This window comes from Aulonocara sp. 'chitande type north' Nkhata Bay, linkage group LG1, assembly GCF_057382095.1.
Source record: "Aulonocara sp. 'chitande type north' Nkhata Bay isolate Kocher_YH1m ecotype deep benthic linkage group LG1, A_spYH_male_GT1.1, whole genome shotgun sequence".
In the NCBI taxonomy this organism is placed as follows: Eukaryota; Metazoa; Chordata; class Actinopteri; order Cichliformes; family Cichlidae; genus Aulonocara; species Aulonocara sp. 'chitande type north' Nkhata Bay.
Window position 1 is genome coordinate 30,618,089 of NC_141344.1, and position 23,468 is coordinate 30,641,556.

General features: G+C 41.1%; 2 protein-coding genes across 9 annotated transcripts in view; one reads left to right on the forward strand and one right to left on the reverse strand.

The window, feature by feature from the left end:
- Positions 1-4,653: 4,653 nt before the first annotated feature.
- Positions 4,654-7,224, reverse strand: senp8 (SUMO peptidase family member, NEDD8 specific). 3 transcript variants are annotated; one of them, XM_086293068.1, is made up of 2 exons: positions 6,834-7,224; positions 4,654-5,997 (listed from the first exon to the last, which is right to left on the reverse strand). In XM_086293068.1, the coding sequence occupies exon 2, from the start codon at positions 5,968-5,970 to the stop codon at positions 5,305-5,307; it is 666 nt and encodes a 221-aa protein (XP_086149194.1). In that variant the 5' UTR covers positions 5,971-5,997; positions 6,834-7,224; the 3' UTR covers positions 4,654-5,304. The 3 variants fall into 3 exon arrangements, with proteins under 3 accessions (XP_086149194.1, XP_086149183.1, XP_086149202.1); XM_086293057.1 differs by lacking the exon at positions 6,834-7,224 and adding an exon at positions 6,535-6,827; XM_086293076.1 differs by lacking the exon at positions 6,834-7,224 and adding an exon at positions 6,146-6,522.
- A 94-nt stretch (positions 7,225-7,318) lies between these two features.
- Positions 7,319-23,468, forward strand: part of myo9aa (myosin IXAa) — a 97,538-nt gene continuing 81,388 nt past the window's right edge. For all 6 annotated transcript variants that reach the window (XM_086293121.1, XM_086293112.1, XM_086293088.1 and 3 more), the window contains exon 1: positions 7,319-7,649. The gene's annotated coding sequence lies outside the window, so the exon portion shown is untranslated. The remainder of the gene's footprint in view (positions 7,650-23,468) is intronic.

Here is a 23,468-nt window from a genome sequence, read left to right on the forward strand (position 1 = left end):
CTGGTAATGTGTTTTTTAAGGTTGAAAGAAGCCACGTGTAGCTGCAGCTCTAAAGGTCACAAATCAGCTCATTGTGTCTTGTTGCTATACTTCTTTTTTTTAACTTGTGGTGTAGAATCTCAGTGAGCTTTAAATAATATCTATTATAAATGTTAGTTTTTAGTTCATTTACCTCACATGTTAAAAACATATTGTTCCAATTGTCTAGTTTCCAAAGGATGCTGGTAAGAGTCATCAACCGTTCTCAGAGCCATCAATCTGTTCTTAATTGTGTTTCTGTTGCACACCAGATTTTAAATACTTGAAGCTGGAGTTTTGTTTTTTTCTTTTTCATTCTTTCTTTGTTACAAAAGACAGCTGGAAAAGTCATAAATCTGTAATTCTCCAGCAGTTTTTCTGCTCATACAATGACTGTCCCACATAAAAACTACCTGACCCAGGGGGTGTGAGCCTGGCCTGCCCGTCTGCATTTCACTAGTACACGCTGTTAACACCGAGCACAATGCTGAGCTTTATCTCAGGGGGATGTGTGTTGCTCTTGCAGTGGAGCATCCAGTTTTTTCCTCTCTTTTTTAAAATTTCTGATGTGACATTGCGATAGAGACTTGGCCTACTTGCACCTCCTCAACAAAACGCATTGCCACGCAGGGCACACCTGCAAACTGTGCTGTTCAGGATGTAACTGAGCAGGTTTAGGCCTCTCTTTGGGATGCTGCTTGTTTTAATCAAGCCTTTTCTCACACATGCTGCTGCTTATGAAGCTCCACGTTGTTTAAGTTGGCTGCAGATGTGTTGTGACAGGATATGATGTCATTTGCAAGAGCCAACACTCCCCAAGTATGTTTTTTCTGAGAGCTCGGGGACAGTTTTGAGCTTCCATCATGAAACTATATGTTTCATTCGTAAGTACTTGTTTGCATTGGTTTGCATACATGTTCCTGAGGAGACACTGAGACATGAGGTGAGAGGAAACCTTGGCTGAGGCTCCTGAAATTAATTGCAAATGTTGTGTAGTGTGTACATTGAAGGTTTCTGAAATGAATTAAAACCAAAATACTTGCTGGAATAAATTTGGAGATGCAGGAACACAAGTACAGCTTGAAGACTAAGGCAAGCCTCAAATTCTCAAACACAGATGTCAGCTGTGTGAGAGCACTGAATGTTTTCTTTTATGACCTATGTATTACACTTCATTTTTCAGTATGATGAGCCAAAATATCTAAATCATTGGAAAAAATCCCAGGAACAACATAAAGTAAAACACAGCAACAAAGAAGTCTTGAGACATTTATCGATGCCTTTCTTTGAATGTGTGTGTTTTTTTTCTTGTTTTGCTGCAGTTTTATGGAGCTGGTGACTGCTGTGAAAAACAAAGCATTTGCAGGACTCAGAAAATTAAGTACACAAATGCACAGGATTACCTGATATATAAAAACAGGTTTTAGCAGTTGGAGCATTCAGATGTGTGTTTGCATGATGTCACACTTGTTGCAGGAATGAATGTCCAAGCAAAATCACTCCGAGGTTAGAGCATGCAGCACACAGAGAGCTACATTTCAGATTCTACAGGCCTCAGTTAGTATGTTAGCTGTTAAAGTTAATGACAGTGCAATTAGAAAAAGACTGAACGAGTACGACTTGTTTGGGAGCGTTCGCAGGAGAGAGAGAAAAGACAGCTTCGGTTTGCAAAGCTGACAAACCACAAACAAACAAACAAACCACAAGATGTCTGTAGCAATATTATTTGGATAGTTAACACTGAAAGAGAGATGTTTGGCCAAAATGCAAAACCCCATGTCTGAAGAAAATCAAACACAGCACATCAGGATAAGCGTTTCAACTATCACCAACCTTTAAGCACGGTGGTGGAGGGGGGATGATTGGGGCTTGTGTTGCAACCACAGGACCTGGGCACCTTGCAGTCACTCAGTTGACCATGTAATACCATCTAGTCAAATTTGAGGCCGCCAGCTAAAGCTTGGCCCAAACACGGCAGAAACTCTACAACAGAAAGGCAGAAAAAAAAAAAAGTTAAATTTAAAATAATAAAGGTGGTGCGATGGGCCAGTTAGAGAGCCCAGCCTGATTGAAAACTGTAACACGGATATTAACTGTACTCATAGATACCCACTGTTGCAGTAATAGTGTTTCATTTACTTCTGCTTTTCTCTGAAGTGCTCACCTGTTATTCCCTTGATCCAGACGGTCCTGTTTTCCTTCATTTACGACTCCATTGCAACCAGCCAAAATGTTATCAGCACCTCATTTACACAAAGTGTCATTTTCACAGCTGCTATTTCATTTTATTGGAGCTAGTTCATTATAACTGCTTTATCAGTTTTACCGCACTGCCAGCCTAACTGCTGTTTGTCAGTATTGTTTGCAGTGTTTCACGTGCGCTTCCAAATGCCAGCTGCTGCTATTATTATTACTGGATGCGTTCAGCTCACTTTGCATAGTCAGGTGCACAAGCCGGGGTCCAGCAGGTGAGATATGGCCTGGAATAAGTGGAGATTATCAATAAACCCATGGCGGATTTACAGCGCAGTAAAACCACAAACACTAAGAAGCTTTGTTTTAGGCCACAGAAAGCAGGGCGTCGTTTGCCAAAAGAACAAACAGCATGTTACTGGATTTTGTAGGATTTAAATTGATCCATTTCTGTTTAGGTTATTTGGTATGTAATAAGTTCATATTCCTTGAAACTATGACAAATAGTCCTGGCATACTACACCAGGCTGAGAGTACCGGGAGATGACAACAGACAGAGAGCCGAGCTCTGTTTCCCTGTAAACACTCTTGGAGTGGACTTGACAAATTGGCCATTTAGAAGCAAATCTGTCTAAATGAATGTGTGTTTCTTTCCCTGGGCACTTTGTCTCTCTAATGCAGTGTGCTGCCAGGGCGGAGAATGCCCCAGCTTTGTGGCATTTTATGAGGACAATAGTAAACCTCGATGGCTCGTCTGACTGGTTACTCCGGATGAAATACGCCTGTGGGCTGTAGATGCGCACGGAATGCCAACGGAAGGAGAGAGGAGGGTGAACACAGTCTGAGCAGTGTGAATTTAAGAGGAGAGCAGGGCAGCCAGCCAGAGGAGTTGAATGCTCTTTGTTCTGCCACATGGTTACCGATGAGTATTCCTAACTATAATCTATGTGGCGGACTGATTTGGTGATGACTCTTCATTACAAAATTTCCGAGAGCCAACAGATGAAACTATGCTTACACGTCCAGCTTGTATTTAATCCTGACTTTACACAAGCTGTTTCTGTATAAAGGATCTAATACAAAACTGGACAATGATTTTTTAATTGATACACTCCCTCTTTCTAAAATCCAAATGACACGTTTGTGTGTCCCACCCCATCTCTAGGTATAGGCTGTGAAACTCTTTAATCCTGAATCTAAACTCGCTTTAGCTGTGTCAGTAGGGAGTATGTAAAACAGAACAATGCAGGGATCTTTTAATTGATCCACACTCCCTCCTTCTGAAATCTAAAAGAAATGGGTGCATGCCCTTCCTGTGCGCCTTCCTAATTTCAACTACAATACGAGCTGACAGCTTACAACAGTTACCCACCCATCCTGCATCGGGACGTCCATGGAAACATTGTGGGACATTTCTGATGTTTCTAAAAATTACAGCCATTTCATTTATTTTGAGCTAGTGAAGTGAAAAAGTCTTCACTATTGTTCTTATTTCCAGCTCCTTCTCTTCTCTATTTTTACTTGATTAGAGTAGCTGTGCATGATTCGCAGTTCAAACTGACCTCTCTTCATTTTCTATCGGACCCTGGTGCAGTTCCTCAAATTCCCTTGTCTGAAACAAGCTGTTTTGCGTGCTCTGCCTTTAAGCTAACATTCTTCTGATTGGTTGCCCCTTACAAACAGAAGGTTTAAAGAGCAGATGGCCGGGACTTATTTGCTGACAGCCAGAGCTGTTTGTCTGAGATGTCATCAGTAATATCTTGTCTCACTGACAACACAGGAAGCTAAAAATTGTTTTGTCGCATGCAAAGCAGTCTGAAGTCTGAGTGTTTGGCTCATTACACGTATACTGACGTCATGATTTGAAACTGAAGCTCGTGTTTACCATTGTAACAGTGTATGTATGATAGAAGATAAGGAAAAAACACATTAAAGCCACTTTTTTTTTCAATTAGAATACAGTCTTAATATTTTGCCACTTATTGTTTCTGCTTAGTTTTTCTTAAAGTCTGCTGGGCCTTTAACTGCTGAATGTAACAACCTGGATATTGTGCTTTGTTCCACTTTGAGTACTAAATTACTGCTGTTAGTGCACTTCTTCAAGATACTGATTCATGTCATCATCCATTACCAAGGAACACTCAACTAATGAGCAAAATAGGAACATTTAAAACTTAAGGTATTCAAAAGCAGATAAACATTTGGGTGCCAGATTTTATGATACCCTGCGTATAGTGCTTGCAACACTTCGGCAATCAATAACACAGAAGGTTAAAATAAAAATCTACAAATCACACATTTAAAATTCAGTAAATCTGCAAATGTAATTTCCTCAGTGATGTAACCGCCTGTAAACCAGCGTGCAGTTCACTTTTCTGACATCAAATGACTTCAATTTCAACAGAAAGAAAATTAAAAACAATAAATAATTGTACCACTGTGTCAACAAAAATGTGACAAGAGTCACATTTATTAGCTCGACAGACAGTGAGCTCGATACATTCCACCACCCAACTCTGCCCTTTGTTCCATAAACACTCACAGCACGTCGGCGCCCTCATACAGCAGGAATTCTTCAAATTATCTCAAAAACTAAAAGTACGCACGTTCAAGCTGACGAACACAATGACTGTGTGACAAAAGTAGGAGCCAGAGTTCATGTGCACATTCTTATTGTCAATTCAGTTCATTTAAAATGACCCTGAGCAATAATCTGTGTAAACATTTCTACATTCGCTCCAAACTCAGAAAATGGAGAAAAAAAAAAAGTCTGTGCCTCCTCTTCCATGACGTCCTCGCTCAATATGTACACAGGAGAAAATCTGTTTTATAGGCATGCTGGTGTTCTTGTTTACATACTTTTTGTTTCTGTGCATATACACGACACCAATGGTTCTCTGAAGTCATTAAATATTTGAAGCATTGCTTTATGTTTTTAACTCTTTTTTGATAATGGAGTATGACGGAGACTGTAATAGAAATAGATTTCATATATATAGTTATATACTGTATTGAGGGAGTGCATTCAGATTCTCCAGCAGTAGATATGTGGGGTGACAGCTTTTCTGCATACAGTGCGGGGCAATCGACGTGCTAAGGGAAAGACAGTGAGCAGCAGAGGTCATTCTGAGCTAAGCTCTGGATCAGTCTGCACCACTCGGCCCTCTTCTGGGTGATGTAGGCTGGGGTGATCATTTGCACAGGAAGGCGTGGCGAGCCCTCCACCCGGGCCTTCTCGCACAAGGCCTCGGCAATACAGATAACATACATGCCACAGTCATAGCTGTTCTGCTGGGATGGGCAGGGCTCCTCGACAAACAGCGCTTTCCTCCCTGCGCCCAGGAAAGGCTCCAACTTGCTGGCGATGCGCCGTGCGTGAAGTGAATTGCTGCCATTTTGAGAGTCATAGTGGGCAAAGTGGTTGGAGTTGTGATGATAAAGCAAGAGGCTCCAGTGGGACCCTCCAGCGGTCTGGTTGGAGTTGTCATTCACTGCTAGGAAGACCCAGCGACGAGAAGCAAGATCCAGTGGCTCCAGAAACAATGCCAACTCATCAGGGCAGGAAGCACATTTGATGAACTGGGTGACCTCTGGGCTGATAAAGATAACGGCTTCCCCCAGGACTCTAAAGCGCTCGGCAGCAAAGTACTCAAAAGCAAAACCAATGACTTGGTCATTAAGCCAGTAAGGTCCTTCCAGTAGAGAGACATCAGAGCGCCGCAGCAGGCTGTCATGATAGCTGAGCACTACAGGATCCATCCTCCAGAGCAGTCAGAGCGTGTCAATCTGAAAATACACAGAAACGCTTTAATGCTTAGGGTTCGGCTAATTGATTCGTCAGAAATTTACTGCTCGTGTTTTCTTTAATATGAGAACTGCTTTTCTTTGTCTCGTACTGCTCTTTTCTAAAATAGGTCCAATCAGCACATACTACCTTAAGGACGCTGTGATCTCACAAGCAATATTATTTAGCAGCTGTTGATCATCTACTCAGCAGAGCAGTAATTTCACAGAATAGAAACAGGTTCAGGGAGGGGGACCAATCTGACGAATTTAAAGGCGTCATTTGGGTTTCTTAGAGAATGCAAAAGGCTTCATTCACTTCATTCTGATGCCAGTTGGCCAGTACAGCCTGACACTGGTTTCAAACATGAAGCTTTTTTTCCACAGATCTCATCCTGGACTAGTGATTCAAACGCAGTCACAGTCTGTGTTCATTTAAGCAACTCGCACAAACTGTTAAACTTCACTGAAGCTAAAGCAGACTGCCTGTTTCTGGGATCCTTGTTGACTTTCTGTTCGCTACTTTGCTTTATTACTCACTCAGACACATTAACTGGAGCCGTTTTAGCGCACTGGCTGATCGGGTTATTTTCAGAGATGTTACAGTAGCGCTTTGCTGGGCCGGGAATCCACTGCGGAGCATCACATTACTGCAATGCGTTTACTTCAGCAGGCAGCTCTCCGCTCAATCGAGCCTGCGTTTTTAGCTTGAGCTCGCTAACCGACAGTTTTTAGCGTCACTCGTAGCCAAAAAACTGAGTTAAATAGCAGACTGAGCATGCGCCACATTAACCGTTGGCTGCCAAACTGAAATACACAGTGTCCGTTAAGTGTCCTACCTGTAAATGACACATTCAAATTAAAAGTACCACGAAAACACGAGCGGTGAAGCCCCTCATTGCAATGACTATCGTAAATCGCGGCGAGAAGACCGTAACATTTTGCGACAGTGGGGTGGAGATAAGCTTGCTTGTGATTGGCTCCTTGCATTGGTGTATGAGCACGTGAGCGTTACTGAAAAACTGACATTCTGTGTCGTTACATGCAAGCACAGGAGAAGTGTCTTTCTTTGTATTTTACAGCGAATAAGGCGAGATAAAACCACGTATTTTAAAATCAAGTGAATTTCCGTCATTTTAGTCTTTTTTTAAACTCTAACATGACCCCCAAAGGTTATAATCCATTATCGGAAACCGAGAGGTGCAGTGTGGTTACTGTTGCCCTGTGTGTTTCAGGGTACTTCCGGTTGCTTCGCCCCTCCCCTCCCCTCCGTGTTTTCTCCCCTCCCATCAGCGGCGTGAACGCGCAATGCTGAGCCGCACTGATTAGCAAGACGGAGAGGAGTTTTCAGCGACCGAGCAGCGAAGAACTGCCGTTTAATTGGATTCAAACTGCGAACATGCTCGGATAAAAAGAAAAAGAAAAAAATGCGTAGGTTTTCAACGCGGAGTTGACTTTCGAGGACTTTGCTAAGAGGCAAGTGAGGCGAGTGAGAAGAAAGCAAATTAATTCAGTGGGAATGCAGGGAATTAAATAGAGACTGGGTGATTTTTTTTTGCGTGGCTACAAGTGTGTGTAGCTCCACGGTCAAGCCTGACAAGAAACGGGAAAACTCGAGTGCCACTTTAAATTGACTTTACAGCTCACGTCTGGAGGTAAGAGTGATGTTTAGTGATAGTTATACACTGTGGTGCGTTGGGCTGCCCCGCTGTGGGACGATAGGCGTCTGGCTTGAAGCTGCTAGTGAACCTATGATTCAGTTGTAGTCCGTAAGAAACGTTATGACCTGCACTCATTTGCAGCATTGTTTTCAGTTGGCAGACTTAAGTTGTGTGTGTGTTTTGGGGTGCTCAGTCGGTGCTTTTGTTCAGTGAGGAGTCTGTCAGAGCTGTGTGTGTGTGTGTGTGATGTGAGCCTGTAAAAAGTTCTGGCTGCTCCTCACTGAGATGTCATTTCACACTACAGAGGGTGCTTACTCCAGAGCTTCAGCTGGCTGAAGGACAGTTTATAAGAATAACAACCACATGTAACATGACAAACGCAGGCTGGATTTACTTTATTCTTTCATTTTATTTGTGATAGTGATACAAATTACAAAGGGCTCATTTTTATCTTCAAACCATTGACAGGGGTCGTTTTTTATCCATTACAGGCTCAAACAAGGTTTGCAAAAAACATAGGGGAACACCAATGCATGCAAAGATTGATACTGCAAAAATAAGGATATACGTACATGAAACCGTACACAATATGTCACTGCGACATAAACCAGGTATTATGTTTTCACGGTCCTGCAGAAATGGGAGCTATTACTGCGGCAGGGTGGGGTAAGTGGTTACATGTATTATTTAGTGGAGGTCAGACAGAGCAGCTTATAATGCACTGAAGGCAATATGCACTGCAAAGCAGCTGTAATTGTACAGGGAGGTCTAATGGGGTGAAGAAGCTGCTGAATCATGGGCATTGTGTCTCTCTGTGTGTGTGCGTGTGTTTGTGGATGGAGAGCTGACTTAAGACAGATTTTACAACGGATCGCCTGGTTGTGTATCTTGAGTGCACCTGAGTGGGTTTGATCGATTTTATAGTATAGTTACTATAGTTTACCTTAAGAGACTATAGCCTAATTTTTTTTTAAGTTATTGGTGAGTTGATCTGCTGTGCTTACCGATTACATTAAGTCATTTTTATACCGTTTTTATGAATGGACAAATGTCACCAGAAGATCATCCAATTTGTGCAAAAAGGATGCTCCTAACGGACTTTTATTTCTATGATCATTTTAAAATATACATTTTGGTGCTAGATGATTATTGTTTAAAAAAAAAAAAAAAAAAAGGAATGAAGGTAAATGACTTAAATTCATGTTGCTGTGGGTGAGGTGCCCCTGAGAGCCTGTCCTGCCCTCAGATCAGCACAGGTGATGAGGGTAAAGTGGGCCTGTCCTGCAGGAATGTGAGGTCTGAGAAGACACAGCTGCTGCAGCACGAGAGGAAGCCCGGGCTGAGACTCCAGCAACTGGTCCCTGTTGACATCTGACACCCCACAGACCCCGCTGTCTGCTATTTCTAAAGGACCGGCCTCAGTTTTGTATCACATCGGTGTGCAGTGAATGGTCTCGCAGACGCCACCTGAAAGATTGAAGCTGTGATTTAGCAGCTTAGGGCTCAGATTTGAGCACTTCAGAGGAGCTAACCTCTGCTGTTGTTGGAGGCAGTCTGTGGTTTACTAGGAATACTTTAAAGAAATGTTTTTAAGTTTTTGATGGTTCGAGTTACGAAATCGCAAACCTTCATATGCAAGTAGGGTTGCTCCATGCTAAGTTTTAGCTGTTCTTTTGATCGCTACAGTCTGGGACTTAGTCAGTGCTGACTGTCATTCTCAATAAGAAGAGCCAGTGTGTGGCCTTCCTTTGGTCCTCCTCCTTGTGTCTAACTTGAACTCAGTGCCTTTGAAATTGAAACTTTGGAAAATGAAACTGAACAGTTTTAGCCTCTCTGAGGATTTTTCAGTTCACAGTAGTTGCACATCTCAAAAGTGATGGCAGAAGCTGCACAGGATGGGAAGTGACTGTTTTTTATGTATAATTTAAAGCTTTTTTTTGGCAAATTAAATAATTTGAAAAAATAATACAGTAGCTCATTATTTGGCTTTCAAAATGTCATTGGGGTCTGCGTAACACTAAGATCGAATCTTTACTTACCCTTGCCCTTTTTCGTTTGAAAGACCTCCTCGTAACACGTTTTATTTTTGCCATGCACAGATCTTAATAACCAGCAACAACAAAGTTGCTGCTGTTAAACACCCACAGACTGTAACTGTGATGTGATTAAAACAATGAGTTACCACTAGCTCATAGATGCTGTTTCTGCTGTTTTGTTCTCTTGAGAGTAGAACTAACAACCCTTTTGTCTTGTGACTACTTCTTTGCTCATCCACCAGAGCTCCTGTGATCTCCCATGGGCACCATTCCTCTAAACTCTAGCATAACCTCCCAGTTATCATCCCCCGAGGTGTTACCTGCTGGACTGAATTACCTGCTGCTCTCAGTCACATGCTGCAGGCTTAAAACTTCGGCATGTCCTGAAAAGTGGTGTGGCTGTGTTTTGAGATTGTGTGGCGCAAGTGATTGGCATGCACATGAAGTCATTAAAGAGGAACCTGCTTGTGTTGCACTGAACAAAGCTCTCCTTTCTTTAGTACGCCATTATATGAGGGTGGCTTTGGCCTCACAGGCTCAGCTTCCCCACGTTTTGCATTTCCCCTCATTAATTCGCCGGTGCTAACAGTAGTTGGAGTGAGATGGAGAGAGAAGAAAGTGCATTGTGTTGCTCTTTGCAATTTTGTTTATGTGAAAAAAGCCTAACTTGTTCTTTAATTAATCCTTTACAATGGGGAAACGGAGTGAACAAACAGCACTGGGCTTGCTGGAAGCTCACTTTGTATCCTCTGAAATTAAATTAAATCCTCTGTGTCTTTGTTTTGGACAGAGAAGAAAGTGTTCAAAACCTTTGTGGTTTATTTTTTTAAATTAAATGAATAGGTATGTGAATAGGGATTCTCACTTGCATCCTAATTTATTATTTGAATTTTTAAGGTTTAGATGGATTGTGGAAATTCTAATTAGAGCACAAAAACCAAAACCAAAACACAGAGTTTAAGCCCCATAGAAACACTAATTTCAGAATTCTACTTTTGTCAAAGTACAGCAGTATATCTGCAAAACCTGTGCATGATGACAGAAGACTATAAGCAGGAAACTAAAGTTGTGGATTTGTGGGTGTGTGTTGTGACACAGCTGTGACAATAGCTCCTGGCCCCCTGCAGCCTCATGGTACGGACTGGACAGAGCCCATGGTTAATCCCCAGGCATGTGCTGTTGTGTAATGTTACACAATTCTGTCCACCTACAGAGTGGTCCTACCTCGAAACCACTTAAAACTTTGAACTGACTGAGTTTATCATTTTCTTAAAGCCTTGAATATTGTTATATCAGAAGGAGACAACATTACAATAGATTTGGATATTTAATATTAAAACCTTAGAGAAATATGATTTATGAATTGTTATTGCTGGTCTGCTGGACAGTCCAGAGGACAGGAAGAAATGAAGTTTAAAGTTCTGTCTTTGCACTACACTGCCGTTGTTATCTGTGAGAAATCCTGGCAGTTTACAGTAGTCTGTTCACTGTCAGAATGAGGCAGAAGGGGAGGAAGAGCGGAGATAGCCGTGGGTAACAGACAGCAAACAGGCTGCGATAAGGTGGATTTCGAATGCAGTCCGAGACATGCTCACTAATGGCTGGCATTCTTCTGCTGCCTAATCTTTACAGTAGTTATCAGCGCAGTAAATGAGAAGATGATGTAGGCTACTGTGAGATTATGCTTAAGTGTATCTGTTAGCTATGAAACTGTGCTCTTAAGTGTTGCCTCGTTTCACACTCACTGGCACACAGCGATGGTTGTAATTCTGAAATCTTTGATTATTTTTACATGACAGCTGTAACCAAAAACTCAGATTTATGAAAAAAAGGTGGTGGTGGTGGTGGTGGGGGGGGGGGGGGCATATGCACAGGTAAAAGATGTGCTTGTCATGTGTTGCTTTGTTGCTGCTAATGGACATCCTAGGTAACGGCTGTCTATTTACGACCCTGTCCTATGTCAATCAGCTGTATCATAAAAATAACTAGTTGTGCTTGAGTTGCTTCGTTTGAAGTTCAGAAACTTGAAACGCGTCCTCTTTCCGTCACCCATTGTTGCTTCAAATCATTGAACAGCTTTCTGTGGTCTCTGGTCACCACATATCTGCTAGTTACTTCCTGCGTGGACACCCCTTAAGAGCCTATAATAAATGGCGATGTATTTGATGGTAATACCTAGCCAAAGATGTTCCAGGCTCTGTCCCACGGACTAGCTGCAGGGGTCTGAACCTGATCTGACTGATGAAAATTACAGTATGGTACTCACCCGTGTCCCCAGCTTGACACCTGCCCAGTTTGAAATGGCTCAGATGAGTGGATGGAGTAAACAGACATACAATGATTCCTTTATTTGTTAGTGATTATAATCGGATCACTAGGCAGTTTTGGTGGCGTGGTTGTTAGCACTGTTGCTTCACAGCAAGAATGTCCTGGGTTTGAAGGAAGGCTTTCTGTGTGGAGTTTGCATGTTCTCTCTGGGTACTCCAATTTCCTCCCACAGTTCAAAGACATGTAGGGTAGTGTGCTTAGGTGAATTGGTGATTCTAAATTAACTATAGGTTAATAGGTGTGGATGTGAATTCAAATGAATGTCTGACTCTGTTGGCACTGTGACAGGCTCGCGACCTGTCCACAGTGTACCTAGTCTCTTACCCTAGGCAGCTAGGATATGCTCCAGGCCCCTCTGTGACCCTGAATTGGGTAAGCAGTTTCATATGCTGTAAAATACAGTTCCAGTCAGTATAAACAAGTATAATAAACTGTATGGATAACAACTTGCTACATTCATGTATCTCTTGTTTACATAAGAAAGTTTTTGTATATTTTGAGTAAGTTTGAGGGGCTGTGTGTCTATAAGAAAATAAAAAGCAGAGTTTTGTGATGATTAAAGTACTCCTGTCCTGACATTTCAGTCTCAACAAGCAGAGTTTATGTAATCTTAGATATCATGTATGATTAAAGAATGAGATACTTCTACTGAATCTCCTCGGTGTTCGCTTTAATGTTCCTGCTTGTTTATTTTGGCGCCCACCTGCATTCATGCTTATTAGCCACTGATGCGTTTCATCACACACATTCACTGCGCTGGCTTAGTGGTGTGGTCAAACGACTCCAGTTGGACGCCCTGGAGACGATTACAGGGTCCTTATTGTCTCCACAAAGCACAAGTCCTCCACTCTGCCTGAAAGAGCCCACTTATCAGTGAAGCTGTTTGAGTGGAGCAAATACCTTTGCTCTCCTGAGCAGGTGAGCTACGAAAGTACCCTCTAAATGCCTGCTGTCCTAGTTTTGGATGGAGAGTTCAGGTCAGAATGAGCTCACAAATTGTTTCATGTTTTTATTTTTGGTGGTAGTTTGGCTTTTGCAGACTTTCATCAGAAGAATCAAAGGGTAACAGCCTCTTTGTAGACTCATCCTTTTTATCACAGGGGATGAACTCTACAGAGAATATGAAGATATATCCAAGTTTGTTTTCTCAGTAGACCAATATAAACAGAGAATATATTGCTTTTCACCGTAGGGGCTCGGTACTTGTCCCTTCTTGTCTACAAACTCATGTGTCTCGTGCTTTACTGTGCTCGTGCGCATTTACAAAAGTGCAGTAAATAAAACAAGACCATGCATGTTTATGCATATTTCAGATCTGTCAGGGGGTATTTGAAGAAATGAAAGAAAAAAAGGAAGCTGTTAAATAAATGTCTAGCATTTCCAAAAAGTAATTTTAATAGCGTGAACTCAGTTTTAGTAATGATTAACACTGGAAGGGTACTCTGCTTGGTTTCTCTTAACACTTTGTGTGTGCAGTTAACCCAGAGGTCGTAACACTATACGTAGCCTCTCTAGAGAGTATCACCGACATCTTCCGTCATCCCCTTGAAGCCTGCAACCAAACTTGCGTTATCATCACGCTGCAAGTTCTCGCTCTCTCTCTGGTGGCTGCAGCCCTCACTGCAGCGCTGGGCTCAGATTTCAAAAAAGCCTGTGGTCTGTTCAAGGCAGAAAGACAGGAGCCATCCCCCATCCTCAGAGAAGACAGTGAGAGCCTCTGTAACACCGCCCTGTAATTACAGGTCATGTTTTTTCCTAATACGCTAAACAGATGTGCTTAGAATGATGCTTAACATTCAGACCCAGAGTTGGACTTAATGACCTGTCATTACTATCAGCTGGTGAAGGCGTATACTGTTTCCATTGCATAAACGATTTTGGAAATTGCTTTTTCACTTTGTCCGTGACAAAATGTTTGTAACTTTAATGGATCTCAGGGTGGAAAAAAATCACAGAACTAAAAAACTCGTCTTCATTTAGACAAAGGTGCAACATGTACCATTAAACCCCTTCAAAAAAACTATTAAAGCCTGAAGGGTATGAAGACTCGCTTGTTTATTTAAGTTTTTGTAATTAGTTTGACATACTTGCTTGCATGTTTTTCCATGTGAGGTTTCAGATTGACCAGATCTGGTGCGCGGCTTTGCCGCATTTCCTTTGATTGCTGATGCCCACTTATGTATTTCATGATTCATTTTGATGTCTCTCAGTGAAATAGCTCTCAGTGTAGGTGTTGAATGGCCTTAAGACTCCTGTCTTTATCATTACGCAACGCCTCACAAAGGAGTAGTTTGGCTCTAGACTTGATCTAATTGACCATGAAGATGACACATTCATTGGTATGACTTAATATCAAAAACTAAATATTTGTATCCTTTTGTTTGTATGCTCGACTGGATCACAGGTATCCAAAATAGGAAGCACCGTTGATTTGCGATGAGCTTGTGGGCATTTTGGCACCATGCTCTCTGAGCAGCTACAGTCATTATTGCTCATCTCCACTCAGCTGTGAAAGACGAGATGAGTCCTGTTGGCATCTCTTCCTCAGAGTGTGTGTTTATGTTTGCAGACAAGATCCCAGTGCCTGTGACACTGTTATCCATTGTATTTATATATACTGTGCCTATTTAGTACATGTTTTGTGCCTACCATCTGGTTGGCCTTTACAACAGAATCACGTGCTTTACATGGTTCTTCAGGAAACATGCTAGTGTCCTAACTGCTTCCCAGCACTGTCTTCCCTGAGGCCAGGGGCAGCTGAATGGGTCTGTTTGGACTTTCTGAGGGGGAAATGGAGTGTGGATAATCTGGGTCAGTGATGCCTCCTAGACCTACACCATCTTGCTGCTCTTCTGCTTCCTTCCTCTATATCCCGTCCTCTGTCTCTGCTGTTTGCCTCCAGCACATTTTGTCCAGTTTATTAGTTATTACTGAACTTTTTAAAGACCAGTAGATATGAGAAGATAACAGATTAGATTTGACTGGTGATTCTATTTAATAGAGATCAACATGTTACATTGTTACACCAAATATCAATATTTTATTAAATAATTAAAAATACTTGGGGATACTAAAAACAAGAGTGCTCATCTCATGCACCTCCTTCCTGAGATAATATTAGCTAAACAAACTTACAATCCACCCCCCCCCCCCCTCCCAAAAAAAAAAATAAAAAAATCCATCACTGGAAACATTTAGTTTGACAAATCTGCCTCCTAATTCAGAGCTAGCTAACGGTTCGGTCACATGAGTAAGCAATGTCATTACATCTACAAAAACTCTGTGGCTGCCTTTTGATTGGCTGCAACATGTGGTTGCTAAATTGTTACAGTACTCGGCATATTGCAAATTGTTAAAATTAATTCATGTACCAGGATTTTTAAGGTTTTCTCTTTATTCAATTGGGTAGGAATGTCAAAACTACTTGAATAAATGCCTTAGGGTGTTACCAAGATGGGCTACAAGATGGAACGGCTTTCTTCCAGAAGGACTTATTTTTCTTTTCATGTTCATTTCAAGTGAAACTTGGCATGTGCATGTGTTTCCATGCATGTCATACAGTTGTTTCACTTCAGGCATTCATTGTTATGCTGTAGCTTTCTGAGCTCATAAATTTCTACCAATCATAATGGTGTAAAAAGAGAGACAAAAGTGATCATATGAGCATTTTTGTAGTATGATTTCCAAGAAACTGTTAGACCGAAAACCCAAACAGCTGTTGATGATGTACCTTCCACCGGCTGGCGCCTTTTATTGTAGGGTGGTGTACTTTTCCTTTGTCGCTGGCCAAATCTAAACTGCGGGGTGATATTGATATTTCCAGAGCTAGAATGGAGTCTGAAAGGAAAAACATTTTTCCACCCTCTAAAACAATAAAATATAAACGTGAGGTCAGACCAAGAACACGGCCTTGTTTTAGACTCAACATTTTGGCCCAAGCCAAAGTAGGCTCTGCAAACAGATTTCTTCACCTACAGGTCCATAATGTGTCTGTAAAGCCTGAAATAGTGAGTAGGTAGAAAGTTCCTCAGTAAAACAAAAGCAGGCATGTTTAAAAGTGTGCATCTGCAAATTTCTGTAGAAAATCTCTGCAATTTTGTTATGTGTCGAGTCATTTTTTGTGAAATCCCCCTTAGCTTCCTTGAAAAAACCTTCACAGTGCTGGATACTGATAACACTAATAAAACATTACTCACATTTATTTACTTTTATGACTATGACTAACGCTGATCTGGTCTGTTTATCACCAGGCAGAACATATCTGTATACTGCTGTGCTTTTCATCCTGTTCTTTGTTAAGAAACAATCAAAAGCACACGAATGGATAATAGACATGCTCTTATCCTTAGCAGATTTAGGCCAATGTGAGCAGGAGGCAGAGAAAAGCTTACTTACACCTGCATAACCCAGAGTGAAGGACCATTTAAAAAGGAACAGTTACTAAAAGATAACTGAGGAGTCCATGCCATCATGTCGTCTACTGTGGATGACGTCCATTGAATGCATGGACAAGTTTCCAAGCAGGTGTTTCACTATCGGCTAACATGGCCAGCTCACCTACTGAACTCTAGAAACAGAAGCATGAGCATGAAGCTCGAACAGATTATTTCACGAATCCTTTTGTTTTTTACAGAATCTTTCTGTATGGGTTTCTAAGGAATGTGTTTATGTGAGGAATTACACTCATATGCTCTAATAAAGAACATTAGTGGGGGAAAAAATAATGATGTCCTGCTGATTTCAGAGTTCACACCCTGATCACACCGGCCCCGACTGTGTGGCGGGCTGCAGCTGTCAAAAATATCCCGACTGGTTGTTGCATTGTGCAAAACCCTCTCCTTTATTGGTGTTCTCTCTTTCTGTTCAAAAACTTGCTTTGTCTCCCTTTCCCCCTTGCTCCTGGTTTGAAGTGAATGCAAACAGGGTTGAATTGGAATATAACAAATCTGTATATGAGCCGTGGCTTCATTGTTTGTCCTCAATGTGAAATCTTGAACTACTTTTCTTCAAAACTCCTTTTGTTCCAACTTGTGTTGCAGTGAGTTTCCTGCTCATAAAGTAACTGAAAGATCAATATGAAATTAGAAGCAAAGCTGAAATGGAACTTTATTAACAATAGCGTGATGGTATTGTTGTGTCGAAACCCCTTGTGCGGCCCTTCCTGTCACGCAAAGCTGCTCTCGTTGTCCGGGGAGTGGACACAGGAAGTGGAATTCTCTGTGGCGACAACAGAGGAGTGGTGCTGTTTACTCCCACTCTTTCTAGTGTGCTTTCATAGAGGCCCCCAGTGGCATTTTCTTTCTTTTTTTAATATCAAGTCTCCAGAGCAGCCTGCAGTTGAACAGGTCACTTGGTCTGACTGATTTTGAGGAAAATCATCCAAAAAGGTAAATCAAAAACGTGACATGGTCATTACTTGTTGCCACTAACACAAGAGATTTAATAGTAATGAAAAAGTACCTATAACCTTTTTGTAAGAGAGTCCATGTTCCTGTTTCTTTCAGCCTGTTTTACGAGGGTCCATTAAAATAAATCCACTCGTCATTTACAAGCTTTTGACTTAACCTTGCACTTTGGATTTGTTGGGTTTTCTTTGAACCTGAAGTCACATTGAAACTTGAAGGGGAGCGGGATGGATTAGGATTTGCTGCAGCACACCTTACAATAATTAAAATGCAGTGTGCTAAAATGGTGACGAGTGAAAAGGTGCAGAATGTGCAGAGACCATAGATATCAGAGCACACAATAGCGTACAATGTGGGTTTTTTTTTTTTTTTTTAATAATGTTGTCCTTGAGACTCCCGCTCTGCTCTGAATTAATTTCCTTCCTCTGGTTTCTCCCTCCACTCTCTCCTTCAGGGAACAACAAGAATAGGTCCTGCATAGCAAAGTGAGGCTCTTAATTTAGCAAACGCACATGGCGTTTCCTCCAGTGACATATTTTCGTGGCAGTCGTGTCACCTGTTGGCGCTCAGCTGAAGTTAACGTGAGGGGAGTTGGTCGTCAGTCGTTGTTAATTATGGCATGGACAGCGAGTCCAGCCTGGACTTGTTTAAGCACATTTTTGATGACATTGACTTAAGTGTTTTTGTAAGACACAAGTTTTTAAGTGTTAGCAGTGTGTGATGTAAAATCAGCTGGCGATGCATGCAGTTTGTCCGATCAGCCAACCCTTTGAATGGTAACCTGTTCCACTTGTCTGTCACCTTTGTTGTCTAAACATAATCATCTATAGACTCTTAAGATATTCTTGAGTTGTCATTCATTACGTTGTTTTTTGTTCCCCCCCCAACTGTGATTGAGCCATAACAAGCAGTATTTTAGTATACTACAGTTTGTTTTAAATGTGATTGCTCTGTTTCTATTAAGCGAAGCTAGCTAAGCTAATTTATTATTTGGGTGGGTAAAAAAAACCCTGCTTAGCTTATGAATGACAAAAAAATAAAAAATCTATTTGTGTACATCCTACATTTCCAGTGTAAGTGAAAAGGAAATGCAGCATCCATACTTACTTGAATGATCTCAGTGTACCACTGCCATGATTCAAAGGTTATGGCTGTTGATTAAGAAAACTGCATCCAACACTGTAAAACCCAGTAGCAGTATCTGCAACAGACTGGTTTTCAAATCAGCTGTCATGAAATCTTTTTGTATTTGTATACGGTGTGATTTTGGTGTAGTCTTTAAGCTCCAAAGGCATGCTCTTACCTTTCTGAAAGGTTTATTCTGTGCTGCCTACAGTCACAGTGAACTTTGTACCTGGATTAACAAGATTAAGAAGTAGTTCAGTGGAAATGATTCATTTTTTGTTCAGCATTAATGTGAAACTAGAATGTAGCTTCTCCTGTTTGTTTCAGGACAGTGCTATTCGTAAGCTCTCAGTTGTAGAAATTAAATAATAAACTATCAGGTTAATTGTGAAACTGTAGCAATAAATAAATGCCACCACAGTGTTGTCTTTCCAAGTTGGGTGTTAGCATTGCCTTTTCATTTCTCGCTCTTCTCCCTTTATTGTGCTCTCACTTTCCCACAGCTAAGATTTCAGGAAGCCGACATCCTCTTCTCCGCGTGTCTCTCGCCGCCTGTTCCTGTATCTCCTTAATTCTCTGAGTTCAGTTTCTCGTTCTGTGAATCTATACCTTTCAATCCTTTTATCCTCCTATTCTAACTGGCTCTCTGAATATTTGGCCGAAGCTCATGTTCCACACCCGAGCCACCGCTTCCTGGTCATTAGCAGTTGTCGAAACGGAGAGCACAACAAGTTAGTTAAGGTATGCAAGGGCCTGAAACCATACTGCTGTCAGTGCATAAGAAGCTAAAATTACAGCCTTCTGGTCGTATGCATCTGCCAACCAGTTAGGTTGCAGATTCCCTGGACAGCTTGAACTTTGACCTTTTTTGAAGTGCAGTCACGTTACCTTATTAGAAATTAGTCTTTTCTTATAATAATGTTATGCATTTTGTAAATAGACCTCACTCTGAGCATCCATCAGCTATTCTGTTCACTGTTCTGGCATTTCTGCTGTTTTCAACCAACCTGGTCGTTGTTTGCGTACATACACGATATGAAAAATAACTGTTTTGTTAGATTATAGCCAATGGGTTTGAGATTGCATTTCAGTAAGTGGAAGCAGGTAACTTGGTATCCATATGGATCATGTTCAGATACTGCAGTTTTCTGAGTGCCTTTTGATAATGACATGAGCCAATGTCATTGTCCCATCTCTTTAAAATCATCCGAAGGTCGACTCCAGCTTCTGGACCAGTGAGCACATTTGGGCTTGAAGGAATTATTTGCATATATCATCGGCAAACACAACAAAACCACAAAACCAAAATGTTACAGACGCTGACTCTAGTGTTTGACACTATTTGGGTAAATGGAAAACAAGAAATCCAGGATGCAAACATGCCATTTACCAGTGAGTTAAATACAGGGAGAGGTTACAGTAGGCTGATGTGCCATATCCTCATGTTACAGTCAATTTACCACACAGTCTAGGAAAACTTGACCTCTGTCAACCATTCACTTCTGGGCAGCCGCTTTGGTATGGCTCCAAAATGGTTTGTACACTTTCCAAAGGAAATGCTGTACGTACGCGTAGTCTTCGACTAAAGAAGGAAAAGAAATGCATAAAGATTTCCACAATCATCCAGTAGCTTTATCTTCCTGCCATTTGTTAAGGTTACATTAAGCAAATTAGATCTAAAAAAAACATGATTAAACAGTGATGGATGGGATCTGCTCACACCGTGAAGCTGCACGCTGAGATTAATCTAATTATTCTAGTCTTTGTGACATGGAGGGATGTATTACAGGGTTGGCTGGTAAGCTACTGTTCATGAGCTGACCACTAGCATGCTAAGCTGGCATCCCTTAGTCACACTTCCTAAAGCTTCTTTTTTCCTGTTTACTGAAATGTTTACTCCCCCTTTCCACATCAGTTGAATTAAACTTTTTAATGAAAGGGGGCGGGGCTTACACTAGTTGAGCTAACAATCATGTAATCACTACATGAGCTGATTTTTTTTTTTTCTCCCCCGTATAATTTTCTGTTGCTAAATCTTGTGTGCCCAGCAGTCCTCACATTTAAGAAAATCTTCCAAAAACAGTTTTTCAGGTCAATCACCCATTGAGCATTGATCCAGTAGACTGCTCTTTTCTGTTGTTAGCCTTAGAGTCTGAACAGCTTGGGGAATTGTAGCTATCTGCTTAAGAAGGTCAGGGCTGCACTTGCTAAGCTACACTGTTGCCTCCGGGCTGAAGGTGAACTATGTCTCTAAGACACTGAAGAGACAGAGTGGTGCTGCACATTTGGGTGCAAGGAATGGTCACTTGTAATTACAGGTTTGTTGAACATGTCGGAGCAAGCGTGGCATGTCTGCTTCATTCAGCTGACCTTACTGTTCCTGCAGACTTTAGCTGAAGCTGCTGAAGTATTGTGTTTTCACTGTAGAGGGTGGCTCCAAAAGGCTGTTAAGATGTTGGTCAACCACTTGTAGTAGTTCTTTCTGAGAATGACTGCGTTGAGCTTTTGAGTTGCTGTTTCTGTTTGCACATATGCGGCATCATAGCCAGGCAAACGGTAACTCTTGTGCTGCTTGTTTCATGCCAGTGAAGCTGTATGATAGAAACATACATACACGTCAGTGATCTCCTTGTAGTTGCGTGATCTGTGTTAATTATATTCGAATACATGTATTAAAGGCTGCAATGTTTTTTCTTAACGTCACCACTAACGTCTTTGCTGGAAAATTTATTTTATTTTATTTTTTCTGTCTCTTCATCAATTAAAGTTTGGAATGTAAATTCTGAACTGATCCAAATCAAAATAATGAAAATAAAACAACATTTGGCCCGTTTAGTGCCACTATGAATGATTTTGCTGTTGAACTTTAATCAGTGTTATGCATTTGCATTATTTTGCCAACTCTGACATTTATTAGCACAACATGACAGCTTGGAGAATTAAATAGAATACTACTTATTTTAATATTTGTTCAGTCAGCTGTGATTGGACTGTATGTGATCTGCCATTTTATCGCTCATTCACAAACACTCGCACACGAATGGGAGCACCAACCCTGTGATTAGTGGACAACCTGCTCTGCCACCTGAGCCAAAGCTGCCTGGTTTCAAGTTTAAACAAATAAGCCACTGTAGGAGCTGAGCAGATACTGTGGATTTTTTCTTCTCAGGTTATTTTGACTCAGTATGTTGCACTTGAATTTTCTGCATTCCTAGAGCCGGATGCTAAGACTGTGGAGATTATCTGACTGTTCACAATGTGGTTCTCAGTCAAACTGTTTTTCTACCTGCACTATTTAGCAATTCCAATAACGTTTATTTAGTCCTTTACAGCTCTCTAGAGTTTATAACTGACCATTTCACAGCAGACTTATGGGAAATCTGACTGCTAAACTACCCACATTGTAAACAAGCAAACCTTCCAAATCTTGGCTTGATTTAAACGTTCAGAAATTATTAATATAGTCATTCAGCACTTGCTCTGTGTGTCTTCTTTCCTTTTAGGATATGTTAAATTTCCTCAAAGCCAATACAGAAGGCTTTATCATCTTTTCTTCAGTTGTTAATTTTCACTAGCTCATGCTAATCTGTTTTTACAGTTATTTTTACGAGTCGCCGATAACCATGTTTTATGTGGCTTCCGTTCCACCTGTAATAATGAGGGGCCCCAGGCGTATTGTTGAAGGTTGTGTAGGTCTGTTTAAAAATGGGGAAATAATTTTATATTTGTTGCTTGTGGTGCTGCATAACATAGTCTGGCTCCCAGGATCTTACCTCTATCTCATCTTTGCAATCTCATAATTGGCACGTTCTGCATGTGTGTTACAAGTAGTCATCAATAAACGTGCATTCCCATGTAAGCATGCCCTATTACACTCTGCTTACATAAAAAAGGTATTTAAAATGGCAAACTACCAATTCTAAGAAACTATGACATTATCTTTTAATGGATAAAATATTAACAAAACCAACGAGGTAAAGTACTTGTTAGTTTCTTGAACTTGCGCTAATGAAAGTCTTGTTTTCTTATTAATGTTATGATTGTAGCATTCAAATAACTCTTCCATATTATGTCAGCACTTACTTAAACAAAAACGTTTCGTGACTACCATACGGACGTGCGGTTTTCTTTTGAAAGCTATAAAAATGATGCTCAAACCTTTTCTTGTTTGCAGAGCATTTTGAGTAAAATGAATGTTGAACTTCACATGAATGTTAAGAAGGCGTACCCTGCATTTAGTGTGGCTGTCATAACTCTGGTAAGGCCAGAGATCTGAGTCGTGGCTTAAAGAAACAGCTGACAAACGCATTTGTATGACTGATGCAAACAGTAATAAACTAACACTGTAATCCTGCGAGATGTGGACAGTAAACATAGCAGCTAAAGTTGGCTTTGTGAAGCTGTCAAATCTACAAATTAACACTTTAAAAACTGCAAACCAAATGGGAGGGTTCACAGTCCAGTGCCAACTCGCACACCTTAGTGCAACACATACAAATTCCCAGTTAGTAAATGTGTGATATTGAGGCTCTGTAACAGTATGAGCCCTGAACAAGCTAGGCACTGATGACATACACCTACTAAACTTTTCAGAAAGATGACTTCACGTTGTAAAAAGCTGACCAAACTAGATCCTGACATTCCTTCAGTGTCAGCGATTGTATAGTAAGAGTCATGTGGTTGAACCTCAGTCAGAGGGAACCTCAGACTAGGCTTCTCTCAATGTTCAGATTACAGAAAGAAATGCATAGTGTAATTTTCTTCAAATATCAGTATCTGCCAAAAAGATCTAAGTTTACATCTACCTGCGAGACTCAAATGATATTCCCAGACCTATAAAAACAACAGATATGCATTTGTTGGTGGTAACAAAAAGGGCCTCACCCAGATGTTTTGAGGAAACTGTCTTTAAGAGGATG